The sequence below is a fragment of the Molossus molossus genome, unplaced genomic scaffold, assembly GCF_014108415.1.
Source record: "Molossus molossus isolate mMolMol1 unplaced genomic scaffold, mMolMol1.p scaffold_m16_p_13, whole genome shotgun sequence".
Lineage (NCBI taxonomy): Eukaryota > Metazoa > Chordata > Mammalia > Chiroptera > Molossidae > Molossus > Molossus molossus.
In genome coordinates, this window is record NW_023425348.1 from 26,867,356 (window position 1) to 26,885,681 (window position 18,326).

The following is an 18,326-nucleotide window of genomic DNA, read 5'->3' on the forward strand; positions in this document are numbered from 1 at the left end:
TCAAGGGCATGAACCTCAGTTACGGTTTGTCCCCTGGTCAGGGTCGTGCGGGAGGCAACCAGTCCATATATCCCTCTCATGTTGATGCTTCTCTTTCTCTCTCTCCGCTCCCCCCCCCCCAATCTGGGGATAAATGGAAACATACCCTCGGGTAAGGATTAAAAAATAATAATAATATATTTTAATAAACACTGGCTTTATAATTATTCAAAGTTGTGTATACATATTTTGGGAACCCTGGTATATAGGAAAAAGCACAGTAACCATAGGGTCCAGAACTATCTCAGTCTCAGGCATCCACTGGGGGATAACGGGGCAGTACTGTAGTACTTTATCATTTTCAAAGCACTTTCACAAATTACTAAGAAAAAACACAGCATTGGTACCTAGGGACTGTACTTTTCAACAGAACTCTCACCAGCCAGACTGCCATCTCATTTCAATTAGTTCAGCCATCTTTCCCCAGGCCCCGGGTCCATACTTCTCCACAAGGGTAGACATTAAAAAAAAAAAAGCAGAGCCCTACTGACAGATGCCTCTAGACAAACTGGCCAAGGGCAGACACTCTCAAGTCTAACCAGCAGTGTGCCTGCCCATAAAATCACTCACATTCCTATATTCATGTGCTTTTCTTAACGACAGCACTTTAAAATCTCATTTAACTGAAAGTCCTCCATTAGCTTCCATGAAAAGATATATTTTTAAATGCTTTGATCTCCACATGCCCTTCCATACATTAGTTTCTTCACCCTCCATCTGCACAGAACCTGGAAGACCAAGACTTCCGTGCATTTGAAAAAGAATGGGAAAGGGGACTGGACTTTAAAAGTGCAGCACTTTTTCTCCCTTCTATCCACTTGCAGAGGTTACAAGGGTTTCTTATTTATCTTATAAATGTATCTCTCCAAAAAGTAAACACTACCCTATCACACTTCACCAGGGAGAGTAGAGGCATCTGTAAAGCCTTCTATTCTATGTCCTACCCCTTTTCATTCTGGTCAAATCAGTGGCTTCCAATCCTTTATTCCTCTATAAAACAGTTCAAAGTATATTTAAATACTGTTCCCATACCATTCCCATAAGGAGCAATCATACTAAAAGCACTAGAATGCTCAGAGCAATGTGATGGGAAATCAATTTCACATTGGCCTAGATTCTTCAAAAACTTGCAATCTAGAGAGACCCCTAATTGTTAACCTCGGTCTGACAACCACAGAGAGCTTCCAGGATCCAGAAGTGGTGGGCACCAGAAGTGGTGGGCAGCCAGAGGAAATCTGTCAGTTTGGCAGCAACCCACCGGGCAGTTTGGGAAGCAGAGAGCCATGACTGTTCAACATTTCAAGCCCTGACTTTTCACTTCCCGAAAAGGAAGGAAATTTTTTTTGGAATAGTAGCTATTAATATCCCTCCATTCTGGTTTTACTGCTTACTGCAAGTAACATTATTATTGTGTGGAGTCGTCTAAAACATCTTCGGGTATCACAAATGGCTCTCCACCCACCCCGTAACCCCCACCACCACCCAGAACTCCAGAAGCAGTACAAAAACTCGACTCCCATGATATGCCTAGGGAGAAGATTGTGGGCAACCGTGTCTGCACTGTTGGTGGACGGCGAGGGAGCTGAGGGACCGAGGGCCCAAAATGTTGGTCCAAACCACAAAGCCTCTGGAGGCCGCAGGATCAGGTCCCTGTCCACTGAAGCCCCAGTCCAGGTGATCTACATGCAAGCGTGGCATTTTCCAAAGCATTGCCACTTGGAGACAGTAAACCAGCTCCAAAACCAAAAGAGCAAAAACCTTATAACAAAAATGGAAAGGAAAGTCGAGTCTTCCCTGCCACCAATCACGATCCTAGACAGCAAGTCGTGTCGAGGCACGGGAGCTGCGGACCGGCTGGGGGCCGGGATTCTCAGGTTGGGGTTCTAAGGGGTAAACTGGGCATCTTCTCTGCCAGCTCGGTCCAAGAGGCGGAGGCCCTCGAGGTGGGCGCGCGCCAGGGTTCCTCAGTCAGCTCCTCAGCCTTGTCTTCCAGCCGGGCTGACCACGGGGCACGTTCGGCCCCTACCCAAGCGCAGGGCCTTGGCTGCACTGGGCTGTCATCGGCCAACGTGCCAATCTCTCTCCTGCCACAAACGTCACGTTCCAAGAAAAAACAGTTCCTCTTGGAAAGTTTAATTTTTTCCCCCCTGAAACCAGATTCTTTTAAAGGCAGCATTAACAGCAAGGGAGAGCTGGATGTAACTCCCCGGTTTCTGTCAAACTTGTCTGGGGAGAACAAAGGAGTAGAAGCTAATGCGACCCAAGCCTCGGCGTCCGGGGCGCGACCACTTCGTCGCCCCCATCAGCCAGGGCCAAGACTCTCCCGCCCGCAGGCAGGGTCCGGCCCAGAGCACCGCGGCCCGTCCGGAGGGCCGGTGTGTGCGCCTTTGTCTCTCGCGGAGGGAAGCGGCCACCCGCCACCCCCTTTCCGCCTCCTCCCTCGCATCGGGAGACCCGCGCGCCCGCGTCTTGGAGAGTGCAGCCGTACGGCAGGGCCCCTCCGGAAAGGCCAGCCCCGCATCGGGGGCGCGCCCGCACCCGGGGGTCCTGGGCCCGGCAGGCGGACGCAATTTCCCCGTCTTCGATGGGGCGTGGGGTAACACGGACGCGCCGGCACTGGGGGCCTACAGGGTGGCGCGGAAACGGAGTTCTGCTCTTAAGAAAGGAATAAGGGGAAAAATCTGGGTAAGAGAGCAAGATTCCGGTGGCGATCACTCCTGGCGCCGAATCGGCTGCCCGAGTCCCTCCAAGCCGAGCCTATCTCAGCACCGAACCCCCGAAGAGAGGCGCCCAGCCCCGAGCAGCAAGGGCGGGGAACACTGGACGGCTGGGTCCCTCCCCTGGGAGATCTGGAAGACTCGGAGGCGCATCCCGAGCGGGGACTGGTTACCTTTCACCGCAGACTCACAAGTTCCCCGGCGCAACTTTGCCCTCCACATGAGGCGATCATGGCTAGTTCAGTGCCGTGGTCGGAAAGGGCGGCCGCCAGGCAGCGCGCTGGGCATGGCGTGGGGCAGCGCTGGGAAGTGGCGCCCGACAATCAGCCCCATTCACACAGGAAGAGAAATGCCAGGGCTTCACCTCCAGCCCCAAACCCGACAACCACTGCTGGGTCCTAGAGCGTCCCGCGCGCTCCCGCCGCCGCCGCCGCGCCTCGCCGCCCGCGCTCCGGCTCCCGCCGCACGGGTCGGGGAGGGTCGACCGGGCTCGTCACTGTAACCCTACACTCCACCCCCGCCCCGGCGCCCGGCCGCTGGGCCCTAGAGCCCGTCTGCAGGCGCCCGCCACCCTCCCCAGGTCCGCGAGATCGCCTGCTGAAACTGCTGGAGCTCCAGCTGACACGTCTTCCAGAGTTAGGAAGGCGATAGCCGCCCTTGTTTTGTCCCCTGCCGCGGTTTAATTAATGTCAGACTTACCAGTTCCTCTTCCTTCGACTACCTCTTCCTTCCCCCCTGGCCAACTCCTGCAGAAATCGGTTTCCTGATCTGTCCTCTAAGTCCAGGTTAGGTTCTGTTTAGGATTTTTCTTAAGTGGAATTTCCAGGTGAAGAAAGGTGGCCATACACTTTTCTCTTTACATTCCCCAGACCCCAGTCACACCCTGAGATTGGACAACATGCTGCCACAATGTGCTCCGTTGACAAGCAGAGGGGCCCAAACATAGCTTGCAGCCTTACATATTAAATGTATTGGGAGAACTGTACATCCTGTGACCACAACCCCCCAAGCCCTTATCTGCCCGAGTGGAGGCAAAGAGAGTGACTCTGGGAAAATGATGCTGATTCTCCCACCTGTTAAACCAGGCCTTACTAAGTAACACTATTCGCCACCCCGTTACATTCAATATACTTGGCAGACCTCTGGAGCCCTGATCTGGAGACCAGGAAGCCCCCCCCACCATCAATTTCTCCATAGCTTTCAAGGGCCTGCCCCGCGGCTCAGAGGAAGAGGCCAGGTAATACTGCAGTTGCTGCGGAAGATGTTAATGGTAGAGCCAGTGTTCCTTTCCTCCCCTTGCCCTTTCACTAGACCAGGATCTTCAGGCATTTGGCCTGATTGCGACAATTACTAATTAGTCTGCCAGCAGTTTTTCCTCTCCAGTTAATCCTGGTGGATTGTGTGTCTTTCTGATTCAAGGCTATTCTTCTGATTCCCAGGATGGCTAGCCCAGGAACCTCACCTCTCAAGATAAAGCCCAAATACAGTAATTTAACAATTATTTACCAAATACCTACTCTATTTAAAACCAGCTATCCTAGTACTTGATAGCACACAAAAGCAGCTAAACCCTTCAGTGATTTATTATCTATTTAAGACAAGATATGCAAACAAAACAAGAAGGCAACGACATTGAGGGCTGGACATGCCTGGAAAAGGGCAGAGTTCTGACTGCAGGAGAAAGGAGAGCACTGAAGGGTGGTGGAGTTCAGATGCAGCTAGAATTTTAGCATAGACTGGGAAAGAAGTAATAGAAAAAGGAGGGAAAGAAGGAAGAAAACTAACATTTATTAATTGACCTCTATTAGATAACATACTATATCCTAGGAGACAATAGAATTTATCAGTTACAAGCACCCATGGGAACAAAACAGGCACGGATTGAGTGACAGTGCAACCACTCGCCATTTGTGTGACCTTGAGCAAGACACCTAGCTTCTCTAAACCTCAGTTTGCATGATGATGAAGCAGCAAGTCTCACAGGGTGGTTGTAAGGACTGGATAAAGTAACAAACGTAGAATACTTAGCACAATGCATATAAGCGCTCAACATATACTTGCTGTTATTATTTCAACCAACCCTCCAATAGCCCTGTAAGGCAGGAAGAGAGTCTGAGAAATGGTTACCGGAAGCAATGGCCTGTGAGGTTGGGTCAAAGGAGATGGAAGGGAAGAGATAGGTAGATACCAAATCTTTTATGATACCAAATACAATGATGAAAGATACCTAATCTTTGAAAGATTTTACTCTTTTCATGGACTAGATGGCTATCTGGGAGAAAGAACAAAGCCATCAAGTTAACTCAGATTTTGAACCTGGGTCATAGGGGGAATGGACCATCTTAGAAGAATGGGTCATTGGACCAATGACGGAAGAAGGAGGGCTGAGAGACTGAGAAGAAACTTGTCTGAGAAAGATGTTAAGAGACTTACTCTCCTCTGTGCAAGAGAAGATATGGAAGAAGAGCTTGGGTGAGAAGCTGAAAACAGAGGTAAAGAGAAAAAAAAATTGAAGCTATGAAGATGGGTTTACCTGGAGAATGCCCACAACAAAAAATTAGGGAAGGAAGGAGGAAGAAGAGAAAAAGGCTGGAGAAGTAGAGAGTTGGGCAGGTTTAAAGGCATGGAAGACGGAAGAAGTTTTTGGAATTTGGTCCCTCTCTCAAAAGCTACAGATTCCAAGACTTCTGATGAGGTGACAAGCACAGCTTGTGGGCTCAAGAATCTTCTGCTTCAGTTAGGTCCGCCTGGCCTAGACTCTTCAAATTGATGCCAAGTGATAACACAAGAGTCAAATGCATGGCAGCACCAGCAGAAAGAGCTGCTGGAGGCCAGTTTCACCCTCCATATACCTTAATTTCTTCAACTATTAATAATCATTACATCAAATATGGACAATGAATAATCTTCTACATCAATTACATCTGAATCTATTGTTCAGAAACTAAGGTCTGAGAAAAAGACTTTGGATCTGACTAGCAAGAGATCATCAATAACACTTTACAGTAATATTTGGTTGGAGATTCCAACGTATGGTAGAGGCCAAATAGACAATAAAAACTGAATGCAGTTTTACTAGCAGCCAGGGGAACCAGTCAGCATCTGTGTTTTCTTTGGAGCTGTACACTCACTCTAAAGGTCAGCATCCTTTCTAAAGTGACGCAGGTTGTCTTTTACTCACCCCTAGGGAAGTTAAGAAAGAGATGATGGAACAATTTCAGCACTCTTAGGGACAGCTAAGAGAACTGTCTCCAAACAGGGAAGGTACCGGGAGGTACCAGACAAGCACAGAGGCCGGGAGAAGAGCGAGGTAACAGGCATCCTGGTAGAGGAGAATGAACCTGGCCTTTAGAGTCAGTCCTGTGTTCTAATCCTGTCTCCACCTATTTCCAGCTATGGAGAGTAACCTAACAAGACCCTCAGCTTCCTCCTCTGTGAAATGGGAATAATTATACTTACCTCATGGCTTATTGTGAGGATTAAATTAAATAATACATGTCAAGTGCTAGACACATAATAGAAATTTAGTAAAATAAACCCTTCTCTTCTTCTCCAGTGATTTGAAATACCAAGGAATTTATTTATTTATTTATTTTTATCCTCCTCCGAGGATATTTTTCCATTTTTTGTACAGATAGAGTGGGAGGGAGAGAGAGGAAGGGAGAGAGAGTGAGAAACATCGATGTGAAGGGACACATCGAGTGGCTGCCACCCGCACGACCAACCAGGGCCGGGGACAAACTGCAACCGAAGTACGTGCCCTTAGCGGGAACCGAACCCGGGTCTCTCAGGACCGCAGGCCGACACTCTAACCGCTGAGCCAAACTGGCCAGGGCATGAATTTTATTTTCAATTAAAATATAAATCTCAACGCAGGCGCGGTGGCCAAGTGGTAAGGCGTCGGTCTCGTAAAATATAAATCTCCTTCCCCACTCACTCTTCTTCTCTGCACCCACCAAATGTGCCCCTTGAAGTCCTTATCAGCTATAATTTTGACTAAGAATGGGCCTGGGCTTGCTAGGAGGGAGACAGCAAATGGCAAAAGGAGGGTGGACAGGCATGACCACAAAAGAGAAGCCCGGGGCTGGGCAAACTACAATGAGCAGCCTTGATTAATATCTGTTGAATGAACGAGCCAATGACTGAATGCGGCCAGGCTGTCTGAATCAAAATGCTGTTTTGCTTCTAGAAACTGTAAGGTTATTATTTTTTTAATCCTCACCTGAGGACATTTTTTCATTTATCTTCCAATAGAGTGGGAGAGAGGGAGAGTGGGAGGAAGGGAGAGGGGGAGGGGGAGAGAAAGAGAAAAACATAGATGCGAAAGAGACACATCGACTGGTTGCCTCCCACATGACCTCTACCAGGGCCAGGACGAACCACAACCGAGGTACATGTCCTTGCCTGGAATCGAACCCATGACTCATCGGTGAGCGGGCCGACACTCTTAACTGCTGAGCCAAACCGACCAGGGCTGTAATGCTATTTTTAAAGGCCAAGTTCTGTAGTGCTTCATAAAGTGTGATTTATAAACCAAAGCATGTAAAATTGTGAATTCCTGATGTCCCCACCTCCACATTTTCGAGGTCCAGAACCTCTAAGGGTGGGGTCCTAGAATCCACTCTAAGTGGCAGCTAGCGCACTGAAGTTTGAGCGCCATGGACTAAGGTCTCCCACTGGCTCACTGGGGTTACAGTGCTCTTGCAATTCTCTCTCAGAAGCGTCTACTACGTCAGAACTTCATATGATACAGGTAAAGGTTGATGGCTGACATATTAGAGGTTAAAACAAAGCATTATGGGAACACAAAAGGGGGCAGTTTCCAAGAAATCCAGGTGCTAAGAGAAGGATATTACAGCAAAGACATGGGCGTGAAAAAGGAAAGTACAGACTTTTTCTTTGAATCTCTTCTTTTCTATTTTTTTGTTTTTTATTCTTCACCTGAGGATATTTCCCCACTATTATCAGATAGAGTGGGAGGGAGAGAGAGAGAGAAACATCAATGTGATAGAGCCACCTTGACTGGTTGCCTCCCGCACGACCCAGCCAGGGCCGAGATGAACTGCAACTGAGGTACATGCCCTTGACCGGAATCAAACCCACGACTCATTGGTCTGCGGGCCAATGCTCTAAATACTTAGCAACTGGCCAGGGCTGAATCTCTTCTTTTCATAAACACAAATGGTCACACCAACCCCAAATTTTATAAACCCCTGTATTACCACCAGGCTAGAAGATTTTTTCCAAGTTTTTCTTTCAGTCCTCTGTTTTACAAAGACAATAGTTGCATTTTTTTCCCTATTTGTTCTAAATATAAACTCATGTTCTCAAATAAGCTTTTCCACATGGCACATGCCTCCTCTGGAGATTCTGACACATGCTCTGCCCTCATCTTGTAAACTGTTGGCAGGAACAAAATTCAGGGAATGCTGGGAGCGCCTAGTGCAGAGGCTGCCAGGGAACAGTGCTGTGCCGAGGGGAAGGGCGAGGGACGAGCCTTTGCCAGCCAAGATGGACTGAGCATGGAAGACTGGCCAGTGAAGAAGAGGGCGATGTGAACGGCAAGTGGAAGGTACACAGGTGAGACACCTCTGCAGTTCTGGAAATGTCGGGTACCTTCGAGATGAGGAAACTGCTCCTAGGAGGATTTGAATGTGTTATAACAGAATAGATCATCTGGAAACCTTGCTCCATTTGAAACCTACCCAAGGACTCTCTGATTATGAAAATATTTCCCAACAAATATTTATTAAGTACCTCCTAAGGGCCAAGGTCTGTGCTACCAACCTACACATGCGTTTGGCTTGATTAGTAAGTTACAGATCGGCCTGTTTGTCTGGATGTTATTAGCTTCACACCCGTAATGACACACCGGTCTCTTCTTGCCTTGTGACTTTCTCCTGTGAGTTTATTACTAATATGCACTAAACACATAATTTGTTCCATGTAAAACACAAGAAACAGAGGATAGATATGATCTTGTCCAGGGAAAACGCACCTACACCAAATAGCTAGAGAGGAAGAGTGGAGACATTGGCCCCAAACAAACCCGAGGTCAGATCCTGATTGAAACTGGGTAGCTGTGAATATAAGAGCCTGGCATATAGCAGGTATTTAATAAATGACAATCATTCTAAGTATCATTTGCCACTATTACTATAAAAACCTTGGGAGTATTGAAAGCTTATACCTCTTGGTTGATTATTTTAGGGTTTCTCAGCTTTGGCACTGTTAACATTTAGGGCTGATAATGTTTTGTTGTGAAGAACTGCCCTGTGCACTGTAGGACGTTTAAGGACATCCCCGGCTTCTACCCACTAGAGGCCAGTAGCAATACCTCCACCCCAATCCAAGCCGTGGCAACTAACACACACCACCACAGATACTGCCAAATGTCTCTTACGGGGCAAAACTGGCTGGTTGAGAATCACTGAGTTAAGCTTCTAACCATATTGATCATTCCACTGAGTTGTTGGATGAATCCAATTGCATACTAATAGGAGGCAGCCTCAGTTTCATTTACCCTACAGTTATTATGCTATAACAGTTTCTTCATTTTCCTCTTTTCACAAACAAAAATCACGTTTTACTCTCTTATTTCCAAAGATGATATAAATACCCCCCTCCCCCCCAAAAAAACACTGGGATCAGACTGAGTTCCTAAAATGACAGCAACATAAAATCACTGTTGAAAACAAAGATTGCTGCAACAACTTAGGTCAGAATGTTCATACTTAAGATCCCCTGTGGTTGCCATTCTGCAAAGGATGCTTGGGTGTTTCATTCTGAAAACATGTCCTTTTTGTCCATAGCTAGAAAGAACAGTGAGAAGAATGGCCCCTCCACACCCATACAATGGTTCTAGTTCTTCTCTTCCCAGAATATGCACTAAATACCAGCATGTCCTGAACTTTAAATACCAACGACAGAGAAATAGGGAAGCTCTTGCTATTCCTAATGGCTTTGGCTCTTCTGGATGGTTTCATTCAGGAGAAAAATTTGTTTTACAGCATAAACTCAGAGTGAGGTGAGGTATTAAAATTTACATCTTTTTGTTTATTTATTTGAGAGAGAGAGTAAGGGTGAGGGGGAGAGAGATAGAAACATCGATGAGAGAGAACATCGATTGGCCGCCTCCAGCATGCTCCCCACTGAGGGTCTGGCCCACAACCAGGCATGTGTCCTGACTGGGAACTGAACTGGTGACCACTTGGTGCATGGGTTGATGCTCAACCACTGAGCCACACTGGCTGGGCTAAAGTTTACATCTTAACCAGTAAGTTATTTATCTAGAAATCAGAAAGTACTTATTGTGTGTGATACAGCCAGTATCACGTGATGCAGAGCAGTCTTCAGAAAAGTCCAAGATAGAGAGTGAAATAATTAGAAATGAACAGAAAAAAGTAAGTCCTAAGCAGAACTAACTGAAAGGATTCACAGGAAGCACAATACCGTTTGAGAGAATGTAGAGCTATGTGAGAGCGGCAATGGTTCACTCATTCATTCGAAGAATATTATCGATTACATTGAACGACAAGACACTCCACTAAAACATATCTAAGTAAATCTATCATTACAAATGTGTGTATGTGTGAAGAAGGAAAAGAGCAGGGAGCAATAGCAGAGCCTAACAAAGGAGAAGCCTAACGCAGACGGGGCATGAAGGGAAGGCTTCTCCAAGGCGATGGAAAAGGAAGGGAGCATTCAGCAGAGCAAACGGCATGTGCAAAGATCTCGAAGCAGGAAAGAGCTCCATGAGTGTGAGAACCTTAAAGGAGGCAAAGGGAGAGAGGACCCGCAGGTATCCGAGGATGCAAGGGCCCAGGAAGAATTGCTTAGCAATGTTACCAGTCTCCTTATCCAGTGTCTGGGGATTGTCCCATTCTATTTAACCTTTATAACATAAATTATATACAAATGAGTTTCAAACTATGTGGAAGAGAGAAAGGAAACATCAGAAAATGACCAATTTGGGGGTAAAAAAAAGGATAAAATGGAAATAACCACAGTCTATGTATGTGATCAGAATATTTATACAAACCCTGGCTGGTGTGGCTCAGTTGGTCGGGCTTCCTCTTATGCATCAAGAGGCTGCCTGTTCGATTCCCAGTCAGGATACATGCCCAGGTGATGGTTCCATCCATGGTAGGGGGCAGGCAGGAGGCAACCCATCAATGTATAGCTCTCACATGGATGTTTCTCTCTCTCTCTCTCTCTCTCTCTCTCTCTCTCTCTCTCCAACTCCCTCTCTCTCCCCCCCCTTCCTTCCTCTCTCTAAAAATCAATAAAAAATATATATATTTAAATATCTACACAAAAGACACAATCTCTCCAGAGGCTTCAACTGAGCCCTATTAGAAACAAGGGAAGACCCAGGACCCTCAGTGCTAGTAGGACAGTGGTTCTTAAACTTTAGCTGCATCGATCCAGCATTCACCCGAAGAGCTTGTTAAAACAGACTGCTGGGCCCCACCCCAGAGTTTCTGGTTCAGTTGGTCAGGGTGGGGCCCAAGTTCCCAGATGGTGCTAATGGGCCAGTCGCTGGATCACACTTTGAGAACCACTGGTGCAGCATGGTGAACCTATCTTTCTATGAACTCAGAATCCCAACCTAAGTACAGTAAAGGAATTGGCAAGAGATATTGTAGGAGGAGAATGATCAAAGCCCAGTTTTCAGTTTTGACCTAGCATGTACAGAGTAGTGTCTCCTCTGTACCAGGTGATTTCATACATTATCTCATTTTATTGGCACAAAGCACGCTGAATGTAGGTATCATCCCTGTTCTACACATGAGGAAAGAGTCTAGGTGAGGTATGTGAATTTCCATGGTCAGGTGACTCATGAGCCAGGATTCAGGCCCGTTCTAACACTGCATTGCCTCACAAGCAAGCAGTTCCCCTCCCAGCTCTCCTGGACAGGAGAGAGGCTCCCCCGACCCCGGGCTGGGTGAACCACTGCAAAGCAGGGTGAGGCCTGACCCTAGTGTAGTTAGTGGTGGATGGAGACAGTCTTCATAGACATCTGGGGGCTTCTAGGGACCTGAACTTTTACTAAGCACTGCCCTTCTTACGGAAGGGAGTAAGATCTATTAAGCCACCACAAAATCAGTAAGCTAGGCACAGAACATACATTATCTCTTTCTAAATGACCAGAGGTGGTTTCCAATCTGTAGGGTACAATTTGGTATCTTAAAACACAGGCTGAGAAGTCAGATGGGCCTGGGAACTCCCCTTCTGCCACTCAGACCAGCTTACTTACTTAACTTCAATAAATAAAGCTCAGGTTTCCCTCTTTTAATAAGTAGTAGTTAACAATAGTATCCGCCTTAAAGGCTGTGAGAAACTCATGAGTCAACAGCACGTAAAGCTCTCAGCACAGTGCTTAGCACAGAGCACATACACCATAATCATTAGCTATTAGTACTAACTACTTATCCATTTTCTTTCAAAATAGGGTCATGTTAGAGGACTTTTCATTACTGCTATGCTAGACAGTTTCTATTTGTTTACACATCTTGAGTGTTGGAATATTTAACTGGTTGACCCAGAAAATATGAATGATGGGCATCTCAATTCACTCCCCCAATTAAGAAAAATATTTCCAGATACTGTTATAGATGAGACAGGGGGAAAATGGTCTTGATTGCATATTTTAGGCACATTTAAAATAATTAAATAACCATAGCTAATGGGTATTGATTCACAGAGCAATGTTAATGTGGGTGGAGGATTGATATCAAGGGGTCTCATGGCCCCACTATGCCAAGCATTGTTTAAGTTCTATTGTGAGGTCATGTGCTCAGTTCTCAGAGCAGGATGGAAATGGATGAGAAACCAGAGCATATGAGAAAGATAACAAGCATGGAGAAGAGAAGATTAAGATACAATATGATAGCCATCTTCAGAAAGGAATGAGGAACAGAGGGACTTAGTCTGTGTTTGTTATGTAACACTCAAGAGCATTGTTTTTCAAACAGTAGTTGGCAACCCATCAGTGGAAATCAGTGAACAGGTTAACCAGCATTTTAAATAAGCAAAATAAAACAGAATAGGATATATCAGATGCATTCCATCTAATAAGGTCTCATTGCTATTCCATGAAACTTCAGTTTCAGTCGTACTTCCATTAAAATTTGTATGTGTGAGTCTAACTGTAAAATGTATCCTCATGTTGGGTCACGGTAAAAAATAAATAAATTAAAAGCTCTAGAACACAAATAGAACTGGGTGCAAGAACAGGAAATCAGGCTTCAGCTCCCTACAAAGACAGTGTTACTTACTTAAGTTAAGTGTCACTTATAAGAATGGTCACTGCAGAACACTAGACCAGGTTTTCTCAGGAGGGAGGTCCCCTGCCCCATTCACACAACCCAGCCCTCTGGTGACGATCTGACACAGGCTGAGTGACCATGTGCTATGGAAGAAGGGCACTGGGTGTTCACTAGAATGAAGACACTAAAATGCTCTGACTCTTCAAAACAGTGTAGATCAGACCTGAGCTTCTGTTACAAGGGAGAATAGAGAACATCAAAACCCAGAACCAGAACTCCTGTAGCCAGTCCAGGAGAAGGGAATGATCTGTTTCACCTATTACATAAAATGGAACAAACATCAAATCCCCGAAGTTGTTCAGGATTTCTGCTGTAAGAAGGGCTAATTTCCGCATCCATTTTCTAATCGAGGTGATAAAATAAAACACCCGCCAGCAATCGTATCTCACGGACGTAAGCACCTAGGTGGAGTCCAGTGGGGCCTGAGCCCTGCTTTACCACAGCTAACAAAGCAAGCCAAAATCCAGTGCAAGGACGGAGCATGCCCACATGCTGCTCCCACACCTAGGGCTGCCAGGTAAAACACCCAGCTGGATTTGAGTTTCAGATAAACAACAGAATTGTTTAGTATAGTATATCCCAAATGTTGCAGGGGACACATATATACTAAAAACAATCATTTGGTTTTTACCTGAAATTCAAATTTAACCGATCTCCAGTTTTTGTTTGCTAATTCTGACCCTAGACATGCGTTAGAAGATTCCTCAGTCTCGCATTTGGTGAAGAGCGTGGAATGTCAGCTCCAAGGAGCCAGCAGCAGTACAAACAGTGATGATGATGCCGAAGGAGTGAAATTTTCATGAGCCTTGTCCCGTTGAACCCCACTGAGCCCCACCTAAGGGCCTTTTACTGGTGGGACAGATTCCTTGAGCCATGAGGACATGCACAGCACTTGAGGAAGGAGTGAATGAGATGACAAGCCCACTTTGTAGTTTCAGGCTAACCCCCGACGTGTATGAGGGAGGAAAGTCCGTTTCATTCACTAGCACTCCGTTATTCAGCGCTCGCTTGCACGGACCCTTGAGGAGCAGCTGATGGTGGCTGCGGCCAGCTGTTCTAAGGCAGACATGATGCTGCTCATGCCCTGGACCTTTGTTCTTGCAGGTCACACTCTGAAGGACTGCTCTCCTCCAGGAAGCCTGCCTGGCCTCCCTGGACCTCCATGACTGAGTCAGGGTCCTCGTCTCCGGGGCCCTGTGTCCCCCTTGCGTACTTTCCTTACAGCACTCACCCTAACCATTGCGAGCACTCCAGGGAGCAGGGGCAGCAGGTGAACATCAAGGATGTAGTTCATAGCGGACGTTCAGAATCTGGAATCCCTCTTTCGAGTTTAGCGGGAAATGGCTTTTCAAGCCAAAAGGAAAACACGTTTTCTTAAAGGAAGAGATAGTCTAAATTCTCTGGCTGGTCAGCCACAAAGGGCCACAATAATAGACTTTTCTCTTTGGTTAGCAGTCAGCAAGTAGCAAGCCTCTGGGGGTAGAAAGAAAGGAGCCCTGGCAGGTTCCAAGTCCCAGCAGTGGGCAGACCATCATCATTCAGCCCCCTCGACCCTGAACTTTCCATAAGGCTCATTTCAGATAAGGTTCTGCACCCACGGGCCCTTTCTCTGTTTTCTTAAGAACCTGACGTTTCCATAAAACGACGACTGTTAAGCAGTGACCTGGATGCAGCTACAGGGTCTGTCCACTCTGAGAAGAGGTTGGAAATACATCTTGCCAGCTCTGCTGGGCGTGCGAAGGTCACAGGGACAGGAGAATTAGGCAGCAACAAACAGACACATTTTTGACATGAAGATAACCACATGCCCTAGTGAGAAGTGCCCCATCCTCCAATGCTCTAAAGGGGTGCGTTTCAGCCCGCAGCAGAGCAGCTAGACACGGCAAAACCACCACTGAACATCTGTTTCCCCGTTTTGCCAAGAACCATTCTTTCTAAATTCTTTTTATAATCTGACTTGTTCCATTTTCTGGCAGAGCGCCCCAGGAAGGCAAGCGCTGCTTTTCTGTCCATATTCCAGCAGAAGACAGGAAAAGGAAGGAGGGAGGTAGAGGAGGAAGAGAAGGAGACTGACACAGGGAACGAGACAGAAAGGGGGCGGGGAGAAAGAGACAGAAGGAAGAGGGGAGAAAAGAAGAAAGGGTAACATGGAGTGAGAGAGAAACAAGTGGTATCACAGCCCTGAGCAAAACTAATTTGAGAGAAACAAAAACAAACGGGATGTATTCCAGAATGGTCATCCAGGAAGAATGTGACCCAGAAACCAAAATCACAGTCCTCTTGAGCAGATCAAGCTGGTCATTTAAACTCTTTAGACTCTAGTGGTCCTTTAAAAAGAATGAAATACCATCATTTCTAGGTAATCATGATTATGTTTAAGACCCAGGAATAACTAGACACAGTCTTACATATTTCTAGTGAAAACTTCTCTTTGGCTAGGAAAATGCCCTTTCCATTTCTGTGTGTGTGTGTGTGTGTGTGTGTGTGTGTGTGTGTGTGTGTGTTTTATCCTACTATTCCTTATCTCCCTTGCTCTTCCTTTTTTTCTTTCCTTTTGATGCCGAGGTAGGTAAGCATTTAGCCCTCAGAATCTGTCATTTTTCCTTTCCTCCTTCACCCTCTCCCTGAAATAAAACTCCATCACATGGACAATGTGTAATATCACTTCACAGACACACATCTGGGGAGTGGGGATGAGTTTTACACCTGAGCCCGAGTCCACCGGCCCTCAGTTACGTGTTCAGATTTCTCTCCAGGCTTCCACGGACCTGCCCTAAATTATGCTGCTGCAAAGGTTGCATTTCCTTTAGAACCGCAGCTGTACCATCAGGAACCGTGAGGGGTTCCCTGTCCCCAGGTGCTCATGCTGTAAGGCAGAACAGGAAGAGCAGGAGTGAATGAAGGGAGCTAAGAGAAGTTTTTCTGGTTGTCACTTCAAATACTGTTATAGAAAATTCCTCTACAGCACATTGATCACTGCGTGATGGCCTAACAAATTATGTATATCTTCCAGTACCTGGCATTCATTTATTCGACAAGTATGTACTAAACAGCCATATACTGTACTGCCAGGCTCTGTGTTGGTTACTTTCACGTTGTTTTATTTAACCCACAACCAAATCTCCCTGGGAGGAGGGCCACTCGTCTGTTCTCCTCCCCAGGAAACTGAGATTGGCTCTGGAGCCAGAGATTATATTTTAAATCTAAACTTTGCCTCTGACTAGCTGTGTGACACTGGACAGATAATTTAACCTCTCTGAGCCTCTGTTTCCTCCTCCGTTAAGTGAAATTATTTCTCCTGCTTCACCGAGTTGTTCTGGGGATGAAATGAGCAGTATACCCAACAAGATCAATAAGGGAAGAAGCTGAGTTGCCCAGATTTAGGGAAGTATAACAATGGTGAACAATTCTGTGAATGTTTTGTTGCAGCCAGGAGGTCAGACCACACCCCTGCAGTAGGGTGAGGTTTCCTGTGAAGGGAACTGAATTTTCCACTGTCAATCATCCTGAGAAAAAGTTAAACTGGGGTGAAAATTCCTTCCCTCTCAGAAGCTGTATTCTGGGGCTGTGGGGGGAGGAAGGCAGGAGAAATAACTTCTAAGGGTAGTGAGATCTGGGGTGGATCCAGGGGCGAGGTGCCCGGCCTTGGCTGTTTGGAGGCTGGCTCAGAGCTGGCCATGGTGCCATCCCGATCCCAGGCTCTCCGTAGGGTAGGCTCGTGCAGTATTAGAAGGACCTGGGTCCATCCTGAGGCTGGAAGAGTATAGAGGAGAGTAGTGTCCTCATCCCTGAGGCCAAGAGCGGGTAGGACGATGGGAAGCCAGTCGGACTCCCAGCAAGCGAATGCCAAGCCTCCGGGTTCCGGTGTGAGCAGAGCAGCAGTGATGGTCAGAGACATTCGGTCCCTGGTTTCTGGAGAGAGGACTCGGAGCAGTTATTGTGGTGTCCACTAGCCTCGGTACACGTATTTGAGTTTCGGCTTCCCTGGCGAAAGGCTAAAGCGGCCAGAACTGACTCTGGGAATGCAAACAAGCACCCCTGAGAATCCCTGGACATAAAACTGGGGGACAGCCTTAAAGAAAAACTTGATTTGTAGTAATATGGGCAGGCACATGCTCAGAAATCATTCTATTTTGGGATACTGATGTGGGTGACATGATTTAAACTCCAGACTGTTTACACATGTAAAGTGCCTGGCACCAAGTAGGTGCGTATTAAGTCATGGACCCTTTTCCTTACTCGTCCCCAGGTAAGGGGAGGGAAGAAGCTTTGGATATAGGATGTAGTTGACTTAGAATAGGTTTTTCATAACTCTTGAGTCTTGACATGTCCTCCCAACACGGGGTGGGGAAAAGGAGATGAATGGCAACATTTTTTTAACTTCTATGTTAAAAATGAAATCTTTCAGAAGGTTTGGACCATGCCTGAAGCTTCAGCGCACTTGCCTGGGGACATGGACACAGTCAACGTTCATCGATGGTGGTTTCATTTGCTCGTTCTATTCTCCCCCCACCGGGGCAGTCAGGGCTCTATATGAAAGGCTGACGAAGGGACAGCTGAGAGAAATGGGGTGAAGGGAAAACAAGTGATGACGAAGACCTGGGGTGAGCCACGGTGGGGAGCTGCTCCCCACCCAAGTTGGAAAGGGAGGTTCCGGAATCCAGCAAGAGCTGATGCCATAAGAGAGGGCGACTCTAGCGGAGATGTGGCCTAGAATAATCCAGCCCTGTTATCCCCCGGCCTGAAGGGAAGGGAGTAAGTCCCGAGACATCTTTCGTTCCACCCTCCCACATCCTGCCAGTGCCTGTCACTGGTCAAGCCCAACTGGAAGCCAGGTGACCCATTCCAAAAGGTAAGTTTCCAGGGCACAAAGCAGAGTGCTAAAGGGTGATGAGTGGGTCTCGAAGAGTATCAGAAAATAGCATGTGATTTTACAGACTCAGAAACAGAGACAGGGATTAAGGGACTTGCCCACGGTCGTAAAGCAAGTAAGAGGTGGGGCAAAATCAAACCCACATGCTCTTGACCACTAAACATGGTTGTAACACTTCATTTTTAAGAATAATAGAAGAATCTGGCTGGTGTGGCTCAGTGGTTGAACATCGATCCATGTACCAAGCGGTCGCCGGTTCAATTCCCAGTCAGGGGCCCGATCCCCAGTGAGAGGCATGCAGGAGGCGGCCAATCAGTGTTCTCTCTCATCGATGTTTCTATCTCTCTCTCCCTCTCACTTCCTCTC

General features: G+C 46.8%; 1 protein-coding gene across 3 annotated transcripts in view; it reads right to left on the reverse strand.

Annotated features, from left to right (window-relative positions):
• The window catches only part of AMOTL1 (angiomotin like 1), a 160,305-nt gene that overhangs the window by 96,919 nt on the left and 45,060 nt on the right, over positions 1 to 18,326 (reverse strand). The window contains exon 1 of one of the 3 annotated variants that reach the window (XM_036258979.1): positions 2,930 to 3,158. The exons of the other annotated variants lie outside the window; for them this stretch is intronic. Within the exon in view, the coding sequence (XP_036114872.1) occupies positions 2,930 to 2,978 (49 nt within the window). The 5' untranslated portion in view covers positions 2,979 to 3,158. Of the gene's footprint in view, positions 1 to 2,929; positions 3,159 to 18,326 lie in introns of those variants that run through there. 3 annotated transcript variants of the gene reach the window in all.